Source organism: Podarcis raffonei, chromosome 3, assembly GCF_027172205.1.
Source record: "Podarcis raffonei isolate rPodRaf1 chromosome 3, rPodRaf1.pri, whole genome shotgun sequence".
NCBI lineage: Eukaryota > Metazoa > Chordata > Lepidosauria > Squamata > Lacertidae > Podarcis > Podarcis raffonei.
Genome location: NC_070604.1, coordinates 84,303,783 through 84,329,697, shown reverse-complemented (window position 1 = coordinate 84,329,697; position 25,915 = coordinate 84,303,783). Strand labels below are relative to the sequence as shown.

At 46.2% G+C, this 25,915-nt stretch overlaps 2 protein-coding genes across 4 annotated transcripts in view; both read left to right on the top strand.

Annotated features, from left to right (window-relative positions):
• The first annotated feature begins 2,029 nt into the window (after positions 1-2,029).
• On the top strand, positions 2,030-14,266 carry LOC128410930 (sulfotransferase 6B1-like). Of its 2 annotated transcripts, XM_053382805.1 has the most exons (8): positions 2,030-2,168; positions 6,082-6,241; positions 7,863-7,981; positions 8,230-8,319; positions 9,898-10,024; positions 10,454-10,548; positions 11,484-11,640; positions 14,070-14,266. In XM_053382805.1, the coding sequence occupies exons 1-8, from the start codon at positions 2,145-2,147 to the stop codon at positions 14,198-14,200; spliced, it is 903 nt and encodes a 300-aa protein (XP_053238780.1). In that variant the 5' UTR covers positions 2,030-2,144; the 3' UTR covers positions 14,201-14,266. The 2 variants fall into 2 exon arrangements, with proteins under 2 accessions (XP_053238780.1, XP_053238779.1); XM_053382804.1 differs by lacking the exon at positions 2,030-2,168 and having other exon boundaries at positions 5,827-6,241.
• A 2,042-nt stretch (positions 14,267-16,308) lies between these two features.
• The window catches only part of EIF2AK2 (eukaryotic translation initiation factor 2 alpha kinase 2), a 29,207-nt gene continuing 19,600 nt past the window's right edge, over positions 16,309-25,915 (top strand). For both annotated transcript variants that reach the window (XM_053382801.1, XM_053382800.1), the window contains exons 1-4: positions 16,309-16,407; positions 17,717-17,857; positions 18,764-18,884; positions 19,320-19,570. In XM_053382801.1, coding sequence (XP_053238776.1) covers positions 17,736-17,857; positions 18,764-18,884; positions 19,320-19,570 — 494 coding nt within the window. In that variant the 5' untranslated portion in view covers positions 16,309-16,407; positions 17,717-17,735. The remainder of the gene's footprint in view (positions 16,408-17,716; positions 17,858-18,763; positions 18,885-19,319; positions 19,571-25,915) is intronic.

Below are 25,915 nucleotides of genomic sequence, written 5' to 3'. Positions count from 1 at the left end.
TACTCTTTCTCGTGTTTGCATTTTTCTTGATTGGTGTCAAACTCCCCCCCCCTAAAAAAAGAATAGGTTTTTTTACCTGCTGCAAAGATAAGAGACATCCGCAGTAGGTGAGATGGTTTGAGAGTTCTACAAGTTTACAATATACTGAAATTATAATTATGTTAAATTCTCTTATATAGCTACTAGAAGAGTAGCCAGTGCATTACAAGGAAGTTAGAATGATATTTTTAAAATTTTGCCTTGAAAACATGTCAGCCATCATGCTAAGATAATATATTTTATGATGTTTGTGTGTGTGTGTGCTTCTTTTAATTCTCAAAAATCCCTTAGGCTTCTCTTGGGAGGAAAGCTGTGTTTGTTTAATAATAATACAGTTGTACCTCAAAAATCAAACAGAATCCATTCTGGAAGTCCGTTCGACTTCTGAGACATCCGACTTCTAAAGCGCAGCTTCTATTTGGCTGCAGGAAGATCGTGCAGCCAATCAGAAGCCGCGGAAGCCCTGTCGGACGTTTGACTTCCAAAAGAATGTTCAAAAACTGGAGCACTAACTTCCGGTTTTCGATCGTCCAGGAGCCAAAACATACAAGTTCTGGGGTGTTTGAGAACCGAGGTACGACTGTAATAATGATGATGATGATGATGATGATGATGATGATGATGATAAAAGAAACAGAAATATTTGAAAAAGAAAACCTTGCAACTGCATGCACATGCACACATATACCCCTCAAATGTTTCTGTCACTCACTCTTCACATCCCCAAACAGCCCATTCTGATGCATGCTAGTAATTCCCTTCCTTGCTTACTCCCAGGAAAGGGTGCACAGGGTTGCAGGATGAGAAGCATAACAGTACACCCTTCTGCTTTAACATTCCAAAACCATAAATCTGATCTGTGAACATCTATATAGGAAGAAATATATACAGTGGTAAAGGTAAAGGTACCCCTGCCCGTACAGGCCAGTCTTGACAGACTCTAGGGTTGTGCGCTCAACTCATTCTAGAGGCCGGGAGCCAGCGCTGTCCGCAGACACTTCCGGGTCACGTGGCCAGCGTGACAAGCTGCATCTGGCAAGCCAGCGCAGCACACGGAAACGCCGTTTACCTTCCCGCTAGTAAGCGGTCCCTATTTATCTACTTGCACCTGGGGGTGCTTTCGAACTGCTAGGTTGGCAGGCGCTGGGACCGAGCAGCGGGAGCGCACCCCGCCGCGGGTATTCAAACCGCCGACCTTTCGATCGGCAAGTCCTAGGCGCTGAGGCTTTAGCCCACAGCGCCACCCGCGTCCCCCTATATACAGTGGTACCTCGGGTTAAATACTTAATTTGTTCCGGAGGTCCATTCTTAACCTAAAACTGTTCTTAACCTGAAGCACCACTTTAGCTAATGGGGCCTTCCGCTGCCGCCGCGCCACTGGAGCAAGATTTCTGTTCTTATCCTGAAGCAAAGTTCTTAACCCGAGGTACTATTTCTGGGTTATGGGAGTCTGTAACCTGAAGCGTATGTAACCCAAGGTACCACTGTAGTGAGATTCATTTTTCATTGTTTCTTTATAGGTGCTGTGGGTGACTGGAAGACTTTGTTTACTGAAGCTCAGAGCCGGGAAATGGATGCAAAATTTGAAGAGTGCTTAGCAGGAACTAAACTGGGTGCAAAGCTAAAATATGACCAATATTGTAAATTTTAAACCTTTGGATTTGGAGGTTATTATCTGAAGCCTTTTGGTTAAGAATAAAATGATGTTTAAGTGCTAGATACGTCTATGCACAGAAAATTTTTAAAAATGCTCTCAGTCTTTTTTGCTTTAAAATCATGCAATCAAATCCTTAACATACTAAATGGGAAGAGTATGAAGACCTGCTATGAAATATATTTGGGGCGATTTTCCCCCATAGAAAGCGCCCTGCTGAGCCCCGCAAATATTATGTAATTTACATTTCCAGAAAATGGGGCTTTTCCAAGTCAGAGGCAAATGAGAACAGGGTTTGCAAACTCTCAGAGGTAAATGAGAGCATAGCGTGCGAGTGTTTGTGATTCAGAATTGCTTCATCTTCTGCTATATACCTTGTGCAACTTCTGGTCACACAGAAGCAAATCTGCCTTTTAAAAGGGGTTGTGACAAGACTGAGACAGCCAACAAGATGGCCAAGAAAAAGTCAAGACTTGTGGAAAAATTAGAGAATCTTTTAGCTACGATTCAAGTGGAGGAGAATGAGGAGCTTCTGTTTACTTATAGTCTTTTTTGCTTTAAAATCATGTAATCAAATTCTTAACATACTAAATGGGAAGAGCATGAAGATCTGCTATGAAATATTTCTGGGGCGGTGATCTCTTCTTTAATGGTTATGTCCTACTTCAGAAGATATGCTGTACTTGTTTTTCCTTCTCAATCATATTATGGAGCCAACCCCCCTCCCCATCCCATTTTGGTATACGCAGTCTATGCCAATAACACTGACTCACCTTGCAGCAATGTTGCAAAGATGACTGAGGTACTCTCTGCAACATGCTTTATAAGCACCTATAATACTTAACATTTACTAATTTCAACAAAACATCTGTCCTCCAAGACAGCGATCCTAGTCCCACACCTCACAACTGTCTACATGCACACCATACATTTAAAGCACATGGCTCCCCCAAAGAATCCTGGAAACTATGGTTTACACCTCACCACACTACATTTCCCAGCACCCTTAACAAACTGGAATTCCCAGGATTCTTGGAGAAACCATGTGCTTTAAATGTATGGGCTGGATGTAGAATCGCAGGTGCATTTAATTCTCACAGCAACTGGCAAAGGCGTAACTCCTGATAGAAGCTTAGCAGGCAGTGCATGAGGGTCCTGAATGTTTGAATGGTCTTCACAGTAAATGTAGAAAGCTACCATGGCAAAGAATGGCAGGTGTGGGGAATCGTTGACCCTCCAGATGTTGCTCCCACCATCCCTAGCCATTGGCTGTGCTTGCAGCAACATCTGAAAAGACAAACATTCCCCACACCTGAAGTAATGGCAGATTAAGCCACCTAACGCCATAGGTGTGCTCAGTGGCATCGCAACGGGGGGGGGCGCCCCGGGTGCCATGTCTGGGGGGGTGTCAAGTAGGAACCCCGCGGGGGCTTGCAGTGGCACTAGCAGCCATCGCGCAGCCACAGCCGCATGTGGAGGATCCTCTGTTCGTGGCTGCAGCTGCGAGCAGAGGATCCTGGCGCCGGCGGAAAACCGCTATGTACAGCACATGTGCAGCGTCGCATACATGCACTGGGGGCTCTGCTAGCGACCAAGCTGGGCGGTGACAAGACCAGGCCAGAAGCTCCAAGGATGGAACCAGTTTCTTTTGTTGGATGATATTCACCTAAAAAATCCCACCAGTGGAAGCTGTGTGCAATGACTTCTGCCTGCAAAGCAAGGCTTTCCCTCTCTCCTTCCCCCGCGCACCCCCATGCCCTTTCCAAAATTTGTTGGGGGGGGGAAGAATCAGGTGAAGGAGAGGAGAGATTGTTCTGTCTGGCAAACTGAAATGCTTGTGCTGATGGAACAATCTAAAGAGTGCGACATTGAATTTATTGTGAGTAGACTCTTCAGATATAGAAGCATGAGAAGAGTTACAGTTATATGCAGGCCAGTCTGACATATTGGCTAGCATAGCAGAATGTCTCACCAGATAACGTGTGTTTTTAATTGTGTTTTTAATATTCTATTGCGAGCCACCCAGGTGTCTGGGAAAACCCAGCCAAATGGGCAGGGTATTAATAATAATAATAATAATAATAATAATAATAATAATAATAATTACTGTATTATGAAGAATATGTGTGAAGAGGAAATCAGCTGGGTTGTCTGAGAAATGCCTCTACCAGGTTAAAAATGTAATAACTGTGAGTAGAAAATGGTTACGGGATAATTTTTCTCTATGACATGGCCTTTAGGGATAAGTAAGTTTTCAGCTTTTGCTCGGAAGACAAAAAGATAACTTCATTGGTTATGGGAGGGGGAGCAGCAACATCATATTTTGGTGTTCTCAGCATGTTGCCAATGAGATACAACCAATTTGATTTGCAAACCAGAATGTATTAATTCAAGAATATGGGACAAACATTCAGACCTTTCAGAATACAAGTCCTTACAAGGTGTCTTAGAGGTAAGAAAGATACATGAATAAAATCACAACATTAAAATATAGCAATCCACTTCCCACAGGGATGTTGACCACCAAATGCCCTGTTGGGAATGGGTTAAAGTTTAGCTGGAATAGGCCACCTAACACCCCCTTTCACAACTCCTTTGTCCCAAAAGGGGACTTAACAAAACCTTTGAAAGATTAACCTGATGAATGAAAATGCAGAACATGGCCAGTTTCAGAGGAGGTTTGGTTTCCTTGAGAAAATCTTAGTGACCTGCTATTTGGTAATCCTGTTATATTAAAGCTTTTTGATATGCTGAGAAGGTCAGCTGTAAAGCAAACATGTTTATTTTAAGCGACTGGATGCTGCTACGGCCTCACCAGTTTGATATATAGTTACCATCAGACTTCTCCTTTTGCAAATACTATTTAACACTGCAAAGTATGCAGACTTGTTACCATAATAAAAGTTTGTAAATGTACATGGCAACCCATAAGTACCGGTAAGTCATACTTAGCGTATATGTCTTACTCTCAGGCACTCCTTTACCTGGGAGTAAGTCACATTGAGCACAATAGGGCTTACTTCTGGGAGTCACATACAGTGGTACCTCAGGTTAAGTACTTAATTTGTTCCGGAGGTCCGTTCTTAACCTGAAACTGTTCTTAACCTGAAGCACCACTTTAACTAATGGGGCCTCCCGCTGCTGCCGCGCCGCCAGAGCATGATTTCTGTTCTCATCCTGAAGCAAAGTTCTTAACCTGAAGCACTATTTCTGGGTTAGCGGAGTCTGTAAGCGTATGTAACCTGAAGCGTATGTAACCCGAGGTACCACTGTATATGTAGGGAGCACGGTTAATGTTATTAATTGCAGCCACAGAAGAACTTGCATAAGCGCAAATGCAACCTTCTCTCCCTCTTCTCCTTGAATGCCCCTCAAATCTGGGCATTTTTAGTTCCATCATCTTTGAAAGTGGGTAAGTGGCTGCAGAAGGGACACAGGTGACGCTGTGGGTAAAACCTCAGCGCCTAGGACTTGCCGATCGCATGGTCAGTGGTTCGAATCCCCACGGCGGGGTGCGCTCCCGTCGTTCGGTCCCAGCGCCTGCCAACCTAGCAGTTCGAAAGCACCCCTGGGTGCAAGTAGATAAATAGGGACCGCTTACCAGCGGGAAGGTAAACGGCGTTCCGTGTGCTGCGCTGGCTCGCCAGATGCAGCGTGTCACGCTGGCCATGTGACCCTGAAGTGTCTGCGGACAGCGCTGGCTCCCGGCCTATAGAGTGAGATGAGCGCACAACCCTAGAGTCTGTCAAGACTGGCCTGTACGGGCAGGGGTACCTTTACCTTTAAGTGGCTGCAGAACTGGCAAACACATTTTTACAAATAAGAATTTAAGTTCTCTGACTTTTCCAAGTTTAGTTCCAAGTTTATGTGCCTAGGATTGAGCAATGAAAGAACGCATTTTACTTTGTGTTTTTCACCATGTTTAATGCACTTTCAAATTCTTGAGGAAATGAAAAATGTCCAGACTTTTAAGACCTATAAAGTTTGTGTCACAGAGTTCCCAAAGAATCCTAAAAGAAGAATACCCTTTTGGTTTCAGTCTGCTTTTCTTCCCCTACAGGGCGTCTGGTGTTGCAATGTCATGTGTTTTTTCCTCTGAGAAATGCCCTGCCCAGCCCCTCAGATATTGTGTAATTTACATATCCAGAAAATGGGGCTGTTCCAAGTCAGAGGCAAATGAGAACAAAGTTTGCAAACTCTCAGAGGTCAACGAGAGCATAGCGTGCGAGTGTTTGTGATTCAGAATTGCTTCCTCTTCTGCTATATACCTTTATTGTACAACTTCTGGTCACGCAGAACCAAATCTGCCTTTTAAAAGAGGTTGTGACAAGACTGAGGCAGTCAACAAGATGGCCCAGAAAAAGACAAGTCTTGTGAAAATAGTAGAGAATCTTTTTGCTACGCTTCAAGTGGAGGAGAATGAGGAGCTGCTGTTTACTTACAGAGGAGTGCTGTATCCAAAACTTTGTACTCCTGGGACCTTTGAAGCACTGGAAACCATGGAAGCGAGAAAGGACGATAGGCTGATTGTTGCTTATCCAAAATGCGGTGAGTATCCAGCTTTTAATGGAATTAAAGGGGAATGGATTTGGTTACCAATTGCTATCTGACCACATACGATTCATATGTTTATTTCCCCCATATAATCTGGATTTACAGTTTCCATGTTTCGTTGTGCTTTTCATAAATAGTAAATGGGGATTTTGACTCCACAATGAATAACCTGTTGTGTGGAAGTGCCTTCTATTAAAGTTTGAACAAGGAAACCAGTGTTTATTTGATACCCAATATGAAGTAAAATGGGTCCCAGGTGAATACATTTTGGGGTGCCTGGATTGACTCTTTCCTTAGTGGCTGAGCACCCCACAACAGCCATGAGCAGCGACTCAAGGCCCTCTTTTATGTGGAGAGGAGATGTGTGCCTCATAAGTCCTTGGCTACAACCCATTCACCATGTGGCTCGGTGAGGCTTCTGAAATGGAAAAGATAGTCTCTTCCAAAGCCAGGCAACATGTTACCAACACAGTGGCATAGCGTGGGTTGTCAGCACCCGGGGCAAGGCAAGTAATTTGTGCCCCCTAACCCGTGGATTTGCGCCCCCTAACCCATGGATTTGCGCACCCTAACCCTAACCCCCAGATGTTGCGCCCGGTGCGGCCGGCCCCCCCTGCACCCCCCACGTTACGCCACTGTACCAACAGCAGGTGGGGAGGAGGATGTGGCAAGGCTGGGCTGGGCTGGGGCCAAGTGGGGAGGAATGTCTCTCACATAAGAAGAGGGAATAAAAGACTGCAGTCTCCAGGGCCAGCCAAGGGGCTTGCGTGGTGGCAACAGCCATTTAATCTGGATTTATCATTTCCATGTTTTATTGTGCTTATCAGAAATGGTAACTGGGGATTTTGGATGCCATTGAAAACCTACATGCATGAGCACCTGCGTCCACAATGAATAAGCTGTCGTGTGGAAGTACCTACTGTTGCAGTTAGAGCAAACAAACCTGTGTTGTTCCTTTTTTAATCAGGGGGAGTCACTTCTGAAGGGGCAACTGGAGTATTAGTGAGGGTTTTCTGCTATTTGTTGGCCCTTTGTGGGAGAAGCAGCTCTTACTTTCTCAAATACCTGTGCCCCCTTTTCACCTTCTTTAATTCCTTTTATCTGCTGGTATTGTCTTTCTGTCTCCCTCTCACTTTCTTTTGTACTTTGTTCACTTTCTTCCACCTTGTGCCACCTTCTCTGCCATTTTAATTCACTCCTCTGTGACTCTAGTTCCCGCCTAATGTCAACCTTCCTGAAAACAAACAGGATTCATGGAAAAGGTTCCTCACCCTTAGAATCTAATGTAAATGACAAGTGCTCTTTCTTGCCCCTTTGTTGGATGAAACATGAAGAAGCTCCTCGGATTCTCCCACAATGAAGCTTTCGTTCCAAAAGAATTGTTTCCCTTCACTTTCAAAGTCTTGACCCTTTACAGTTTGTTTACAGCTTGCATGATGGCGACAGCTTTGTCATGACTTACCTGGTGTCACCTTGTTACCCACCTGCAGCTCCCAACCCACTGGTTGAAGACCTATGATTTAAGCCGACTGCCATATATGAACATGACTGTGCATTTGGTTGTGCACTTATGCTCTTTTGATTCATATATGTCTCACTTGCTTTTATGTTGCAGGTACTAACTGGGTGCTCCAAATGGTAAATGACATGGTAGCCGCAATCCCAAGTTACAAGGACTTACCACCACTAGAAAACCTACAAATGCTTGAATTTGGACTGCCCACAAAAGTTCAGGTAGGGTAAAGGGGGGGAGGGTGAGAAGTGAATACCTAGAATCAATGAATTGTACAACTTGAAGAGATCCAAATGGTCATGTACTCCAAACCCCTTTGTTTAGTTTGTTATTCTTCTTCTGTCAATATGTTACTCAAAGTTGTTGTTGTTTTTTTAAATTATAAAGCTCAATAAAAAGAAGAGGAAAAACAACCCCTCTAGATCCTGAAACAACAACAAAGTTAACATTCCTCTAATTCTTATTCTAGGACATGGACAAGCAGCCTTCTCCACGTATTTTTTCTACACATTTTCATTATGATAATATTCCCAAATCTTTTTTTGAGAATAAGGTGAAGGTAAGTGACTAGCTTCACTACTATTATGATTGCCTAATACTCTAACAGCATTTAATCACAATAGTGAGTACTTAATATAGGTATCTTAATTTGACAGCTCTTGTCATATTGTCAAAGCAAATTCTACATCAGTTGGCCTAAATCCAGGCTAACAGAGCATTCCAACCCTCCCTCGGACTGGGCTGAAGATTTGTGTGAGGACTGAGCAGAGTTGTTCCTCTGTGCGGCTCCCCTGGCTGGTTTGGATTGCTCTCTCCTGCTTTGGCTTAGTTACTCATGACTAAACCCACTGATTTCAATGGGACCTGGGTACAACTAAATCTGGACCCACTGCATTCTTTGCATAGCTGGAGGCAAAGGTGCTCCTTTATCTGTAATCTCTGTGTGAGGTAAGGGACCTTTGAAACTGTTCTCTTCACATGCGGGTCTGATGAGCCAAGCCACAGAGTAATGTAGAAAATCTCCTTTTCCCCATCATCTTCCTCAGAATTAGATACTCAGTTTTAAGGTAAAGGTAAAGACTCTAGGGTTGTGCGCCCATATCACTCTATAGGCCGGGGGCCAGCGCTGTCCAGAGACACTTCCGGGTCACGTGGCCAGCATGACAAGCTGCATCTGGCGAGCCAGCGCAGCACACGGAAATGCCGTTTACCTTCCCGCCAGTAAGCGGTCCCTATTTATCTACTTGCACCCGGGGGTGCTTTCAAACTGCTAGGTTGGCAGGCGCTGGGACCGAGCAACAGGAGCGCACCCCGCCGCGGGGATTCGAACCGCCGACCTTTCGATCGGCAAGCCCTAGGCGCTGAGGTTTTTACCCACAGCGCCACCCGCGTCCCATACTCAGTTTTACTTGGGGGAAATTCCAATGAGGGCACTATAGAGCAAAAGCTATCCTCCAAGGCAAAATCCAGAGCAGACAACATTTTTAGGCACCAGCTTTTTCAACATTTCAATTTCAGTTTGCACTGATATGTTACTTTCAGTACACTATGTCTGCAACCCATGTTCTGGGGATCACACCTAATGCCCAAACTGGATATAGTCAAAACACATTGGGTTAAATGGTAGTTGGGACTGCTGAAGTCATTTCCCCCAGAGCCCTGCCGTCTTTTAATTTTTTAAAAAAATATTTTGCCACTTGCGTAAAGCTAAATGAGCTCAAGTTGCAGGCTTACTCTATATAAATACTGTTGACTTGCAACTTGTCTGCATTTAACTTGCGGAATAACAGCTTTACTTGTATGGTGCCTGGCCAGCATGCAATGACACAAGTTAAATGCACACAAGGCAGAGAGCTCTAAAGCACTTTTCCTGTCACACAAAGAGATTTTAAGCTCTCAGCCTTTCTTATTGGGCTCTGGGAAGGTCTCGCACATGGGCTCCTGGAGGCTCCTGTGAGAAATTGTCGGATCCACGTAGAGCCTGTGTGAGAGGGTCCCTTCCAGAGCAAGGCACAGAGCTTAAAAGCTCTGCCTTAGGTAGGGGCCAATGGCCTCCTTGATGTGTCAGCTCCAGAAAGCTGTTTGCACAGGGCAGATTCCAACAAAATCTAATCTCTCTTTCTTTCTTTTTAAATAGATGTTGGTAGTATTTCGAAACCCCAAAGATGCCGCTGTATCCTATTACCATTTTTACAACAAAAACCCTGTTCTTCCAAATGTCAGCTCTTGGGATGATTTTTTTCAAATGTTCATGAGCGGCGAAGGTAGGTTAAAAGTTCTCACTTTCTGTATTTCTGAAACTTCCCTCAAAGTATTTGTGTAGAACTTCTGTTCAGATGAAAGGCAAACAAGTTTCAGATCACCAGGACTCTTGATTGCAGGGAAAAGCCCACAGTCGATATTTTTTTTGCTCAGACTTGCATCATCAGTAGCTGTCCTCCAGATAGTGGTGGATAGCCAGATTCATCACTGATGGGTAATATGAATTTAGGCATCTTTTCAACACCTGATGATTTGTGTACAGATTTTACATGTCATAAAATGGCTGGTGTTTATCAGTGTTGGGTTAAACGGAATGAATGAAGTGTTGTATTTTCATTGTAGGATATGTGCAGCTTTTGCCAGCAACTGATGTCATTTTTGTTTTTTATTTCCCCCCGGCTATGAAATATGCTGTTTGCATTTCTTTTCAGTTTGTTGGAAGTCCTACTTTGACCATGCTCTTGCTTGGGACAAACATATGGATGACGAAAATGTCATGATCATCACATTTGAAGAGCTGAAAGAAGTGAGCATTCTTTGAAATTGAGATAATGATTGTTGTGCATTTATTTTCTTAGATGGCCTAATCAAGCTGTATGTGGAAATTAAGACAGGTGTATTGATGGTTGTTGAATTGGTAAAGGGAGAGGCATTGTTTTGCTTTTCTGTTTCTGCTCCCTTTCCCTCCCTCCTCATTGCCTTTAGTTTTCTTTTCCTTAATAAACCTGTAGTTAATAATTCTTTAAAATGCATTCATTCATTTTTGACTGAGGTTTGGAAGTTCTTTCTCATCATGCTGCCAAGTACTTTCTGCTGTGTTTCTGACAGTTTTATATTTTGACTTTTCTTCTGCCACAACTGCTTTTGTTAAGTGCGTGAGTATTGTGTGTGTGTTTTGTTTTTTCCCTTTAGCATGTTTGGATATTTTAAATGTTTTAAAATTAAAAAATAAATGGCAATCCTGCAGTTCATGAAATACTAAGCACACCAATATGCCAGTCTGATTAAGTATTGTGGTGTAAACTCTCTGGGTGTGCTCATTCACAGGCTAAGTAAGTTTATCAGAAGTAGTGTTCCAAACTTTTAATCATCTCAGACATTTCTGAGTTAAAAGGAATATAGATGATTGAACATGGCACACTGGAAATGGAAAAAAATGGATAGCAGATATTTGTGGGGGTAATGCTTTTCAAGGAATATAAGTTACAGAAACAAATAGAAAGTTATAAATGATGCACCTTTGCTGTGACAATGTTTCTGTGCTTCCTTTCACGCTGCACTTATTTTGCTAATATCAGATGCACCTTTTAGAATAGGTAAAGCACTTTCACTTATGAATATATTTATTCAGATGTTTAGCCTGCCCCATTCTTGAATCTTAGGGCTGATTCTAACTTAGAAATCTACCTTAGTAGCAATTATATTTATGAAGTCATAACTAACTTTATTGTTATTTTCCAGAATCTTCATGAAGGAGTGAAGCGAATAGCTGAATTTTATGAACTACCTCTGTCGGATGAAATGATTAAATCTGTTGCAGAGAGCTCTACGTTCCAAGCAATGAGCAGTAAATCTGAAGAAACACATGGTCGGTTTGCTCCTGTCCTTTTCAGGAAAGGTACTGCAGTATTGATTTTATGCCACTGGTTTACAATGAATTCTATTTCTTCTAGTAACACAAGCACCCTCTAGTGGTGCCATTTATGGAAAAAGCCAAAATAGTTTTGACCCATTTCCTTCTTTCTCTCTCCCATCCCACATATAGAACCAAAGTTCAAAAGCACTAAGAACCCTTATAAAGCCTCTGTAAGACCATTCTCATTTTCTTGCTATCATTAGAACAAGAACGTCTTATGGTCCAGAATAATTTACACATGTCATACTTTAAATAGGCAAATTAGTCTGCAAAAGTGGAAGCTACTTGTGCTGTGATATCACAGTTTTCTGCATTCTTTCCTACCAATGATATCCAACTATGTAGAGCAGGCTTCCTCAACCTCGGCCCTCCAGATGTTTTGAGACTACAGTTCCCATCATCCCTGACCACTGGTCCTGCTAGCTAGGGATCATGGGAGTTGTAGGCCAAAAACATCCGGAGGGCTGAGGTTGAGGAAGCCTGATGTAGAGTAAGAGGCATAAAAACCATGAGCCCAGGGCAGCTCATGTTTTATTATGTCGATAACAAGACAGTTAAAACTGTGAATAGTGGTCTACGTGATCTGGGAGTTGGGGATCCTATTGAACTTGAAAGGTTCTAAGTGGACAAGCATAGGAGTGCACAGTGGGATAGCTGGAATTCAGTGGAGCTTATTTGCAAGTAGGTTGGGATAGAAATAATGCCTAAGTGCTCTAACTGTAAACCAATTAGCCACAGTATAAATTACTTCACTGTGTAATTTAAACCACACTATTCTTTACAATGCTACCACATCACGTTTCTTTAACCAAAACCATTTTGACAGGGATAAGCTTCCAATTTTGTTTTTGTTTTTCCACTGGTTTCAGACAACAGAATATTTCCACAGATCAAAGCAAGCTTCTCTACTCTTTCTCGTGTTTGCAGTTTTCTTGACTGGTGTCAGACTCCACGCCCCCCCCCCAAAAAAAGAATAAGTTTTTTTCACCCGCTGCAAAGATAAGAGACATTCGCAGCAGGCGAGATGATTTGAGAGTTCTACAAGTGTCAGCGCTGCCCGAGGTCCCAGCTCACAGAAGACCAACGCTGCTTCGTTCTTTAGTATAAAAGTCTTTATTGAAGTTCAGTTTCACTTCCACACGCGCAGCGTGCAACGCTACGTCTGTACTCTTAGACCGCCGAAGCTCCGTCTGAATCTCCTCCCCCCTGACACCAGTTTAAGACTCTAGCCTTACTCCACCTCTTCCTCTGTTCCTTCCTCCTCTGGGTCCGCTTGCTCGTCGGGGTCTCACCCTTCCTAGACTCTTCTGACGCTGAGTCCCCTGACTCTTCCCCCTCCCTCCTTCGGGCTTTAGGACCTGGCTCCCAATCCGGGTTTTCTGCTGTCCCGCGCTCCTGCACATTTGAACTTGGCGCGCGCGCGCAGCCTCCCACTTTCCTTCTGACCGTTACACTTGTGTCACTGCTCCCTCCTTCGGGGAGGCTAGCTGGACCTGACCTCCCCTCCGTTTCCCCACTTTCCGATGGGGGCGTGGTCAGCCCTGACTCATCTTCTCTCCCCCCTGGAGGAGATGCTGGTCCTGACTCATGTGACTCTTCCCCCCCACTGCGCTCTGGTGGGGGAGCTGGTCCTGATCCTCCGCTGCTCCCTTGGGAGTCCCCGCTGGCCCCTTGCTTCTGGTGCGTCCCCTCTGGGACCCCCCTTGCCCTTACCATAGGCGCCCCCTTCTGGGAATCTTCTGATTCGCTGGAGAAGCTCATGGAATCTCTCGGGTCACTGTCATACTCCCCTACGCTCCCCTCGGATTCCTCTCCTTCGCTCTCTATTTGCTCTCTCCCCTGTGCTTCTGCTCCTGAGCCCCTGACAACAAGTTTACAATATACTGAAATTATAATTATGTTAAATTCTCTTATATAGCTACTAGAAGAGTAGCCAGTGCATTACAAGGAAGTAAGAATCTTGCCTTAAAAACATGTCAGCCATCATTGTAAGATAATATATTTCATGGTGTGTGTGTCTGTGTGTGTGCGCGCGCTTCTTTTAATTCTCAAAAATCTCTTCTCTCTTCTCTTGGGAGGAAAAGCTGTGTTTCAATAATGATGATGATGATGATGTTAAAAGAAACAGAAATATTTGAAAAAGAAAACCTTGCAACTGCGTGCACAATGCACACATATACCCCTCAAATGTTTCTGTCACTCACTCTTCACATCCCCAAACAGCCCATTCTGATGCATGCTAGTAATGCTCTTCCTTGCTTAATCCCAAGAAAGGGTGCATAGGGTTACAGGATGAGAAGCATGACAGTACACCCTTCTGCTTTAACATTCCAAAACCATAAATCTGATCTGTGAACCTCTACATAGGGAGGCATATATAGTGAGATTCATTTTTCATTTTTTCTTTATAGGTGCTGTGGGTGACTGGAAGACTTTGTTCACTGAAGCTCAGAGCCGGGAAATGGATGCAAAATTTGAAGAGTGCTTAGCAGGAACTAAACTGGGTGCAAAGCTAAAATATGACCAATATTGTAAATTTTAAACCTTTGGATTTGGAGGTTATTATCTGAAGCCTTTGGGTTAAGAATAAATTGATGTTTAAGTGCTAGATACATCTATGCACAGAAAATTTTTAAAAATGCTCTCAGTCTTTTTTGCTTTAAAATCATGTAATCAAATTCCTAACATACTAAATGGGGACAGCATGAAGTTCAACACATATGTGTTATGAAGTATTTCTGGGGTGGTGATCTCTTCTTTAATGGCTATGTCCTACTTCAAAAGATATGCTGTACTTGTTTTACCTTCTCAGTCATATTGTGGAGCCAAAACCCACTGTCCCATTTTGGCATACACAGTCTATGCCAACAATACTGACCCACCTTGCAGCAATGTTGCAAAGATGACTGAGGTACTCTCTGCAACATGCTTTATAAGCATTTACTGTATAATACTTAACATTTACTTATTTCAACAAAACATCTGTCCTCAAAGACAGCGATCCTAGTCCCACACCTCACAACTGTCTACATGCACACCATACATTTAAAGCACATGGTTCCCCCATAGAATCCTGGAAACTATGGTTTACACCTCACCACACTACATTTCCCAGCACCCTTAACAAACTGCAATTCCCAGGATTCTTTGAGGGGAAGTCATGTGCTTTAAATGTATGGGCTGGATGTAGAATCATAGGTGCATTTAATTCTCACAGCAACTGGCAAAGGCGTAACAAATGTAGAAAGCTACCATGGCAAAGTATGGCAGGTGTGGGGAATCGTTGACCCTCCAGATGTTGCTGCCACCATCCCTAGCCATTGGCTGTGCTTGCAGCAACATCTGAAAAGACAAACATTCCTCATACCTGAAGTAGGGAAACAAAGGCATTCTGTGCATGCTCAGAGGCACTTCTCTGTATTTCACTCTTTCAAGCTCAGCTCAAAAATGATAAACATGTACAGTATTAGTTTTCAGCATCTAGTAAATCATATCTTAAAGTAAGCCTTGTATCAATCTGGCTTTGCTATTAGCTGACACTGACAGGTTTTTTAACCAATTCTCACTGACCCAGTTACTAGCACAATTACATTCTGGGACTGATTCTTCGAGTTTCCTTCGCAGTTAGACCTAACAGTGCCATTACAATACTGTATATTACAACCCTTCAAAGCTTGTACCAGATACGTATACGTTGCAACCTGAAGCACAGTTCTAACCATGTTTAGTCATCCCATTGACTTCATTGGGTCTTACTCCCAGGTTATTTGGGGTTAGGACTGTGGCTTGAGTTGTTCAACCTCTACTGGTACATGACAATCATTGTTCATGGTCTTGGGTATGAATTTGAAGGCACATGAAATAGCGACATTATGGAAACTGAGATGTGGGACCGGTGAATGTCAGAACAGGAGATCATCTGGGAACCCCCTGCTCAGTGTCTGCTGTCCTGGGCTCCTTTGGGAGGAAGGGAAGGGTATAAATCAAACAAATAATAACAATTCACATTAGTCGAGCCTTGAAATTGAGGCATGCATCTGCTCAATGCCAGATTAAGCCACCTAACGCCCTAGGCGAGCTGCTGAGATGGAAGACAGCTAGGATCCCTAACCCCATTACTCAAGCCAGTTTCGGCAAAACATCCATCCATTCATTTCTATGCCGCTTTATAATTCTAAGAAGAAGAAGAAGAAATCTCCAAGAGGTTTACAGCCCACATCAAACTATCAGAGAAAGCATTGCAAAATAAAACAATGCAGAGGAAAGTCAAGTTATAAAGCATGCATTCAAAGCAACGAAGACATCACCATAACCGTTGCAAAATAACACTTTATGAAAGGGATTCAGATAAAGTTGGAAGACGAATGATTCAGTCAGGTATGCCCCCCCCCCATGCCTCTGAACCAGAACCCCTTTTGAGGCGCAGTTATAAAAACAACCGAGGGGGGAGGGAACTCTCCTAGCGACCAGGCTGGGCGGCGAGGAGACCAGGCCGGAAGTTCCAAAGCCGACACGTTCCCGGTTCCGCCAGCGGCGCGTTTCAGTTTCGATTCTCCGCGGTGGCCGCTTGTCCCGGGGAAGGAGCGGAGCCCGCTTGTTGCAAAGAAACGAAAGCGGAGCAGCAGCGCTTCCCGCAGACGGACGAGTCTCCCGCTCGGAAGCAGTCGTCTGCAGAGGGGGCTCCGCCGCTCTTGGCCCGGACTTGTCCCAAGGGAGAAGCAGCTGCCCACCGACCACCCAGTGGCGCCGGTGAGTACGCCGAGGTGGTCCTGACCCCGCTGACGGGAGGCGTCCAAAAGTCGGCGCCCCGGGGCGCGGGAGGAATCCCACCCGATTCCTACTCGTGCCAGCCTGCTTAGTTCCAGCGAGGCTCCTTCCGAGGACGTGGGCTTTGGGCTGAGGCCGGTGGCCGCCTTGCAGGGGCGCGCCGAGAGGAGGGTTCCTTGCCCGGGCAGAAAATCAGTTACTTGGTGGTCCATTGCCTTTTTGCTGCCAGGGAGGGCGAGAGGCACTTCTGAAAGGTTCTTTGCCAAATACTTTTCACGGCCTCGCCCCTTGACTTGGGCAGGAAGGGAGAAGGGCGCGCCGCTGTGCCCCAGGGCAGGCGGTCCTCCTGTGAAGAGCATTGCGGCCGCTTTGGCCCGCCTGGGTCCAGGGGACGGCGCGGGTGACCCTGCTTGCCTTTCCCCCTGGAAGTTTGTTTTGGCCACGGCGTCACCAGTCAGCGGGCGCTGTGCTCCTTATCAGTTGGTTCACCATGTCCCAGGTCACAGAAAAGCAGTCAGCGTTTGAGTTAATCTGAACTCTTAGGCTGGATCGATAGAATTGTCGGGTTGGAAGGGACCACGAGGGTCATCTACTCCAACCCCATGCAATGCAAGAATCCTTTTGCCCAACGTGGGGCTTGAACCCGCAACCCTGAGATTAAGGGTCTCACGCTCTACTGGCTGAGCTTATGCCTGCAGCTGCTCAGTAATAAGGAAAGGGATGGTTGAAAATTGCCTATTGAAAAGTTTGTAATAGAATTTTTCTTCTTGGCATCTAAGGTCTTCTCTGCATTCTTCCCATAGAGCTGCTGACAAGCTGTCTGATGGGGGAAAAGGGAGAGTGTTGTAGGGGCTCCTGTGATGTTATGTTTAGAGGGAGCAGAGAGAGCCACTCTCCTGCCCCTTTTGGCCCCACCACACGGCCTAGCAGATTGGCGCTAGTCTGGGTGGTGGTGGAACAAAAGTGTGAGAGAGTCGCTGTTCATTTCTTTTCTTGAGGAAATGCCTTTGCTTCCACTCCCAGTTTCCCAGTGGGAATGCTTCTGAGCAGCTTCCAGTTCTACAGTTCTTTGATTCTATGATTCTGTGTTTGTGTTGGGCCTCCTGGGGAAGTGGTGATGGAAACCACTGTTGTGTACCACCAGTGCCATGGTGTGAATGGAGGTGTGGTGTTCCCCACAGTCTCTTTTCCAAAGTGCTCTGGTTTTTCCCCTGGTTTCTGTACTTATAACATAAGGGTGGGTGGGGAGTGTTGTTAATAATACAGTGTTCCTTCTTCAAATTTATTTCAGTTTCCTAGCCTGTACCAAAATGGCAGACAACCAAGCTGTTCCAAGAATATACATGGCGAAACTTAATGAGTATTGTCAGAGAAGACGTTTACGATTGGACTATAAGGATCTTGGTTTCGATGGCCCATCTCATAATCCTGTGTAAGTGGAAGAGGAATGTTGGGAAGTGGGGACAGGGAGGAGTGAGGAAATTCACACTTCCTTCCAGATGTGTTTTATGCAAAAAGTAAACAGAGCTGGAATATCGGTATGGCAACTAAATTAAAGGATCAGTTTTTTCTGGATAGCCTTCCCCCCACACCTATGTAAAGTCCTTCCCAGTTTACTTGTGTACAATTGAAACACTTCCTTAACCGTCCCAGTTTCTTGGTCCACTAAGATTTTCCAACTCCAGAGAGAAAGCATAACATAGGACCAGGCTTCCCCCACCCCAAGACCTGACATCGCCTTTTGTTTCTCATTCCAATTATAAGGGTGGGAGAAAGTAGTGCATTTTCTGTGTTGTTTTGCTTCGTTGTCCCTCTCTTGCAGATAGGTTAGCAAACTATCCTTAGAAGCTGCACTGTTGAACCCTCCTACGCTCCAGACAGCTGCTTGAAACAGCATCTAATTTAGTAGGATGGCTTACTTGTGGCTCTCCAGATGTTTTTGGACCCTGGCTCCCAAGGCAGCATGGCTGATTGTCAGGGATGATGGGCATTGTACTCTAAAACATATAGAGGTCACATGATTGGTGAATGGAGCCTTATAGGACATAAAAGGGAAACTAGCATTAGGCACACTTTACAAATAATACAAACATGAGTCTGACCATACTGCGGGAGGCAGTGGAAGACAGGAGTGCCTGGCGTGCTCTGGTCCATGGGGTCACGAAGAGTTGGACACGACTAAACAACAACAACAACAAATAATAATAGGAATGAGACATTTACAGGAGCAAACTATCCCATTTCTGTTTATCCAGCACACAAGGCTTAAAGCATAAAATTCAATCTGCAAGCATATTTTGCAGACTGGGGGCTTTTAACTCTCTCTTTTTCATTGCAGATTCACTGTAGCAGTTGAAATAGATGGAAGGCAGTATAGCCAAGCAACAGGTAAAAGCAAGAAGGAGGCAAAAGATCGTGCAGCATTCTTAGCTTGGGAGTCCATAGAAAGAGAACTGCCAGTAAGTAGACCATAAAGGATACATGTCAAGACATACAAATAATCTAGAAAACAGAAAAGAGCCTTTGATCTTGAGGTATACTAAAAAAACCCAATCTTGTACAGTGGTACCTCGGGTTACATACGCTTCAGGTTACAGACTCCACTAACCCAGAAATATTACCTTGGGTTAAGAACTTTGCTGGTACCAGGTCAGAACTAGGAATGACACGCACCTATCTTGTATCAGGTCTAGCCTTCTGGCCTTTGCCTTGTATGCGTATTGTTGTTGCCATGTAACATTGCTAAATAAGAACAGTATTTTGTGAGGCCTGCTGCCAACTTAGAACATGAAACCCAAGGTAAGTACAGACCTCCCCATACCATGTAATAAGGAGGAATTCAATGAGAAACCTCTCACTGTTCAAGCAAACTGACTTATACATATTGTTTACAGGCAGATCCTGTTTTAAGACCAGAGCAGCCGCTGCCTCCTCTGCCATCACCACAATATCCTGTTTTAAGACCAGAGCAGCCGCTGCCTCCTCTGTCATCGCCACTATCTCAGTCACCTGAGCCTGCTGCAAATCTGGCACAACCAGCTTCTTCACTTAACTATCTTGCCTTGCTCAATGAATATTCATCGAGAAACAAAGTGGTGGTTCAATATGTTGTGGTTTCTAAATCTGGCCTGGATCACATGCCAATGTAAGTTGTCATTAATAATCGATTTTTTTGTTGACTACTACTCTTGGCAACTTTTTTTGCTTAAACCTAAAGCTCTTAGTGATTTGTAGATAATAGTAGATGTCTTTTTGTGGTATTTGGGTGCCAGCTCATACTGAGGTTTTTTTAACTCTGGCTTTTGGGAATGGTCTGTGACATTTAGTAATTTCACCACTACTATGACTACTACTGGGATGTGGGTGGCGCTGTGGTCTAATCCACTGAGCCTCTTGTGCTTGCCGATCAGAAGGTTGGCAGTTCGAATCCGCATGACGGGGTGAGCTCCCATTGCTCTGTCCCAGCTCCTGCCAACCTAGCAGTTCGAAAGCACACCAGTGTGAGTAGATAAATAGGTATTGCTGCGAAGAGAAGGTAAGCGGTGTTTTCGTGCGCTCTGGCTTCCGTCACAGTGTCCCATTGCACCAGAATCGGTTTAGTCATGCTGGCCACATGACCTGGAAAGCTGTCTGTGGACAAACACCTGCTCCCTTGGCCTGAAAAGCGAGATAAGCGCCACACCCCATAGTCACCTTTGACTGGATTTAACTGCCCAGGGGTTCTTTACCTTTATCTTACTACTATCACTACTATTATTATTGATTAAATTTATATACTGCCCGTCATTTATCTACCACTTTGGGATACCCTGACCTAAATAAAATAAAATGTAGGAAAATGTGATGGGATGGTGAGCTGCTTGTGCGTAAAATCCTAGTCCCTCAGAGTTTGGCTAAGTCCACAAACCTCTGTCTGTGACGGAGCTCCTTAAGCATGGCTCCATCAGTCGCTCGTTGAATCGGACAGTGGGCGTTTACGGAACTTCTTCCAGCATAAAAGCTCCTTAACGGAAACGCGTCTTCTGGACTCTCGGCGTGACAGTTTCCGGCGAGGAGTGGGTGTCCCTATAGGAGGTCCTGAAACCTCCCCACTGTTCTCGCTTGAAGTGTCTCTGAGCCCTCCCTCCGACTCACTTTCCCTTGGAACTCCACTTCTCCCCCTGCTGGTTCCCTCCTCAGCTGAATGGTCTCTCTCACCCTCCGTGAGCCCTTTCACCTCCTGCGCCTCAGATGGCAGTTCCCTGACATCCACCTCCCCTCCAGGGCCCCCTTCACCCCCTTCCCTCCCCTCCTCTGCGGGAGGCGAGGGAGCAAAACCCCTGAAAGAACCTCCCTCATCTTCCGAAGTTTCGAACACTTCCCTCCACCTGTTGCTGTTTCCGGTTTCCAAGTACTCCTCCTCATCGGAGTCTGTTCCTTCTTCCAACTCCGATTCCCTGAATCCTTCCAGTTCCTCCTCATCGTCGGTGGTGCCAAAGTACTCCCTCCTGAACCTCGCTACTGGCTGAGGTTTCCTGGGGAACCTTTGGTGGAACGTTTCGATCAAGATCTCGTCACTGACCTCCTCTGCCGTCACCCAGGTGTTTTCCGACTCCGGTTCCCCTTCCCACGCGACCAAATACTCCACCCGATTACCCTTCCACCTGGAGTCGATGATTTCCGCCACATGGTTGCTGCTTTCCCTTTCTTCTAAGACTGGCCCCCGTGTGGATACCCCTTCACCTTCCCCCCTATATGGTGACAGTAATGACCTGTGGAATACTGGGTGCAGTTTCATGTGGTTCGGTAACCGGAGTCTGAAAGCCACTGGGTTGACCTGTTGGATGACCTCAAATGGTCCCAATCTTTTGGGTCTCAATTTCTTGCAACCCCCCTTGAACGGCAACCCTTGGGTTGATAGCCAGACCTGACTCCCCACCCTAATGGTTTCACCTTCCCTTCTGCTCTTGTCGGCCTGCCTCTTATATTCTTCTTTGGCCCTTTCTAAGTTGAGTTGGAGTTGACGATGGATCGCTTCCATTTCTTCTACAAAATGTTCAGCGGCCGGGACACTCCATCTCTCCCCTCCTCCCCCTGGAAACGCCCTGGGGTGGCACCCATAATTAGCCAAAAAGGGGCTCATCCCGGTGGACACATTCTCCGCATTATTGTAAGCAAATTCCGCTAGCGCCAACTTTTCGACCCAATCGTTCTCTCTGTCATTGACATAACACCTCAGGTATTGTTGGAGGATACCGTTTGCCCTCTCCGCCTGCCCATTGGTCTCAGGGTGCCTGGCAGTCGAAAAGTTGACCTCTACGTGCAACAAGCTCATAAGTTTCCTCCAGAATCTGGACGTGAACTGTTTCCCTCTGTCGGAGACCACCCTCAAGGGGGCGCCATGCAGCCTAAAAATATGTTCTACAAACAATTTCGCTGTCTCTTCTGCCGTGACTGCATGTGAGCAAGCTACAAAGTGACCCATCTTAGTTAACAGGTCTACTACGACTAGTATGGCGGTTTTCCCCTGGGATTTAGGCAGATCAGTCATAAAATCTATCGATACCACCTCCCACGGTCGTTCTGGTGTGGGTAACGGTTCTAATAACCCCGCTGGTGCCCGCCTTTCTCCTTTGGCTCTCTGGCATTGGTCACACCCTCTCACATACTCCCGTACATCCTCCCTCACCTTGGGCCACCAAAACTCCCTGGTCACCAACCACATGGTCTTGTGTTGCCCAAAATGCCCCGCTGTGGGGTTGTCGTGCAGCTGTTTGAGTACTCTCCCCCTCAATTCCCCTTCGGGTATATATAGTGCCCCTTTGTAATACAATGCCCCGTTTCTTTCTTCAAAACCTCCGGGGTCTTCTTTGCATAAATCAAACCCCTGCGTCCAGTCACACTTCCCTGCGTCGCTCTGCTGGAAGTTGACCTGGCAGGAGAGCAGAGCTGCAGCGGTCCCGTCCGTGTGAGATGAGGGATAAATCAAGTCCAGAGACAGTTCAGTTCTTATCTCTAAAAGCGTTTATTTACAAGGCAATAAATCCGTCCGAAACTTCCGACATTCTCATCCGTGCTCCAAGAGCACACTCGCAGCTTCTGTTCCAAGCTGCTGCTCAGCGAGAAGAGAAAGTGAGTCTGGAAACAGAGAGACGCGCTGCGTCACTGCTCTGCGACAGCAGACTCCTCCTTTTTCTCCCCCTCCTTTTCTTCCCAGACGCAGGACACCTCGGAGATCTGACCCTGTCAGTTCCAAACTCCACACCCCCTCTTGTCCTGCGTCTGGAGACAGTAGCCATCAAAGCTTTCCCCATACACAGACCCTCACAGAACTCCTCGTGCTTCTGGAAGGTTAATGGTTTTGTGAAACCATCAGCGAGGTTCTTTGTTGAGGGACAGTATTTCAGAGCGACTAGCCCCTCATGAACGCTCTGACATACATTCTGGAAGCGTATGTCCAAATGTTTGGTCCTCGCCTTGAATTGCCCTGTCTCAGCTAATTTAAGGCATGGTTGATTGTCTTCATGCACCACCACGGGCAGACAATCCTCTTCACAGATTTCCTCGACCAAACACACATAGAACTCCAGTTCTCTGCAAACCTCTGATAGCGCACTGAACTCAGCTTCAGTAGATGAAAGCGCTATGAGACTTTGCTTCCGGGACCTCCACCCAATCACTGAGTCCCCAAACTTCACCACTAGGCCTGACACTGATTTGCGGTCCTCAAGGTTAGCCCAATCCGAATCCACCCAGGCGGTCAGCTTAACATCACCCTCAGCTGACATCTTGAGGCAAAAGTCTTTGGTATCTTGCAGGTAACGTAGCACCCGCTTAACACCATTCCAGGCCTGTACACTAGGACTTGAAGCCTCTCTACTGAGCAGATTGACAGCAAACGCTATGTCTGGTCTGCTCCACTGTGACAGATACAACAGACTACCCAGAGCTGACTGAAAGAGTTCAGTGTTTTCGAACACCACGCGTTCTACTTGCTGACACTCCTTCACGTACCCAGCCTCCATGGGTGATCTGGCACCTGCACAATCAGACATCCTGAACTTCTCAAGCAACTGCTCAATCTTACCTTTCTGGCGAAGCAAAAAGCTTCCATCACTTGCTCTTGCGATTTCTACGCCTAGATAGGACTTGACATCTCCAAGTTGCTTCAGCTTGAACCGCTTACCAAGCTCCTTAGCAAACTTCTCCACCTGTTCACTTGTCCTTGCCATCAACAAGATGTCATCAACAAACACCTGTGCCACTTGCTGTTGCAAGCCTGAATCTCTAATGTAAAGACAACTGTCTGCAAGAGATCTCTTAAAACCTAGCTTTTCTAAGGCTTCATGTAGGCACATATTCCAATTCCTGGCAGATTGGCGTAACCCATAGATGGATTTGTGCAACCGCCACACAACGCCTGGCTCACTGACTTCGAACCCTGGAGGAGGACGCATGTACAACTCCTCCTGGAGATCTGAGTTCAGGTAGGCGACATCCACATCAAAATGGTTCACCTTCCAACCTCTCTGTGCTGCTACTGCCAAAAGCATTCTCAAAGTCTCCGCCCTTGAAGTCGGCGAATAGACCTCTGTGAAGTGGACTCCGCGTCTCTGCGTAAATCCACGCGCCACTAACCTCGCTTTGTACTGTGGCTCTCCTGCTTCTGTGGGTTTAAGACGGTAAACCCATCTGCAGCTTACAGCTTGCTGGTTAGCCGGCAGCTGTGTGAGTGAGAACACTCCAAGAGACTCCATTGAGTTCATCTCCTTCTGCATCGCCTCATGCCATTTGCTGGCTTCTTCCCGAGGCAACTTCTGAACATCCTCAAAGGATTCAGGTTCACATCTAGCCACACCAACCCAGACACTCGTGGCTTCATACCTTTCAGGTGGCTTTCCTCTGGTTGATCTTGCTGACCTCCTCAGCGTGAATTCTGGAACTGCGCCTGATTCACCTGGATCAACCCTCCTATCCTCTATGTCAGAATCATCCCCCTCTGACCTGCTGCGCCGTTTAGGGCGAACAGCTGGTCCTGCTGGCGAGGATGGTTCACTCCTTGGCTCAGACTTGACAGAGACCTGTGGAGGGGTCCTGGGACTCCCCTTTGGAGAGACACGGAGCCTCTCCCTTGGAGATCCCGGCTCTGGACTCTGTGGCTGTGGACTGTGCTCATCAGCAACAGGTTCAGCCTCGCCCTCCTCTTCCTCATCTGAGTCTTCCAGAACATCCGGGTTTCTGTGAAGCCGCTTCCACCCACTCTGCTCGCAAAACTCAGCACTGCCGCTAATAAGCAGCCTGGACTGGTTGCCAGTAGGGTATGCGAAGCGCCACGCCTTTGAACCCGGCTCATAGCCCACAAAGATCATCTTTCTGGATCTTGGCTCCCCTTTCCTGCGCATGGCCTTTGGAATCAGAACCCAAGCCGTAGACCCAAAAGTGCGCAGAAAATGTACTTTGGGCTTTTTCCGATGAAGCAGAAAGAACGGTGTGTCTCCTACACTGGAATTGAACACTCTATTCTGCAGGAAGCAAGCTGTTCTATAACTCTCGGCCCAAAAGCGCTGTGGCAGCCCCGAGTCTGCCAACATAGCATTCGCTGACTCCTGTAGCGTGCGAAACTTCCTCTCTGCAACCCCATTCTGTTGCGGAGAGTGGGGGGCCGTCAGTCGATGACTGATACCCTTCTGCCTGAAGAACGATTGCAGCGCAGAACCTGTAAACTCCCCCCCACGATCGGACTGAAAGGAAACTACTTTGGTAGAGAACCGTAGCTCTACCGCTGTGATCCAATCCCTGATCAGTGCAGCTGCCTCTGACTTCTGTTGCAGCGCAAATAGCCATGCATGTTTTGTAAAATCATCAACCAGAACCAGAACCCACTTTGATCCAGCTAACGAAGGTGTCGGCATGGGTCCCGACAAATCTGAATGGACAAGTTCAAAGGGTTTACTGGTTTTCCTCTCAGACCTGGGATATGAGCATGTTATGACCTTTGATTGCTTACAGGCTTGACAATCTAGGTATTTGTCACATGCTTTGAACCTGCACCCAATGGTGTTGTCTGTGGCCTTCTTCACATATGACCACCCTGCGTGTCCAAACCTGCGATGCCATAAGTGTAAGCAATCATGGTGTGGTGGGACATTGGCACACTGCCCTTGGGCATCGTCAATGGACTCTCCACTAGCCCCATTTTCCACCAGCCCCATTTTCCCACCAGCCCCAGGGCTTCAGCGTACTCACAAGTTTGCCAGCAAGCCGGACCTCCGAAGCAGCCGTTCCTTCTGGCTCTTGGCTCCGCTCTCCGGCACCTCCCTTCTGCCCTTTCCTGGCAGGAGATTACAGCAACACGTCGCTGGCAGCCTTTTCCCTTCTCACACTTGTCAGGAAACGCGACACGTCCATAACCTTTGCATAAATCAAACCCCTGCGTCCAGTCACACTTCCCTGCGTCGCTCTGCTGGAAGTTGACCTGGCAGGAGAGCAGAGCTGCAGCGGTCCCGTCCGT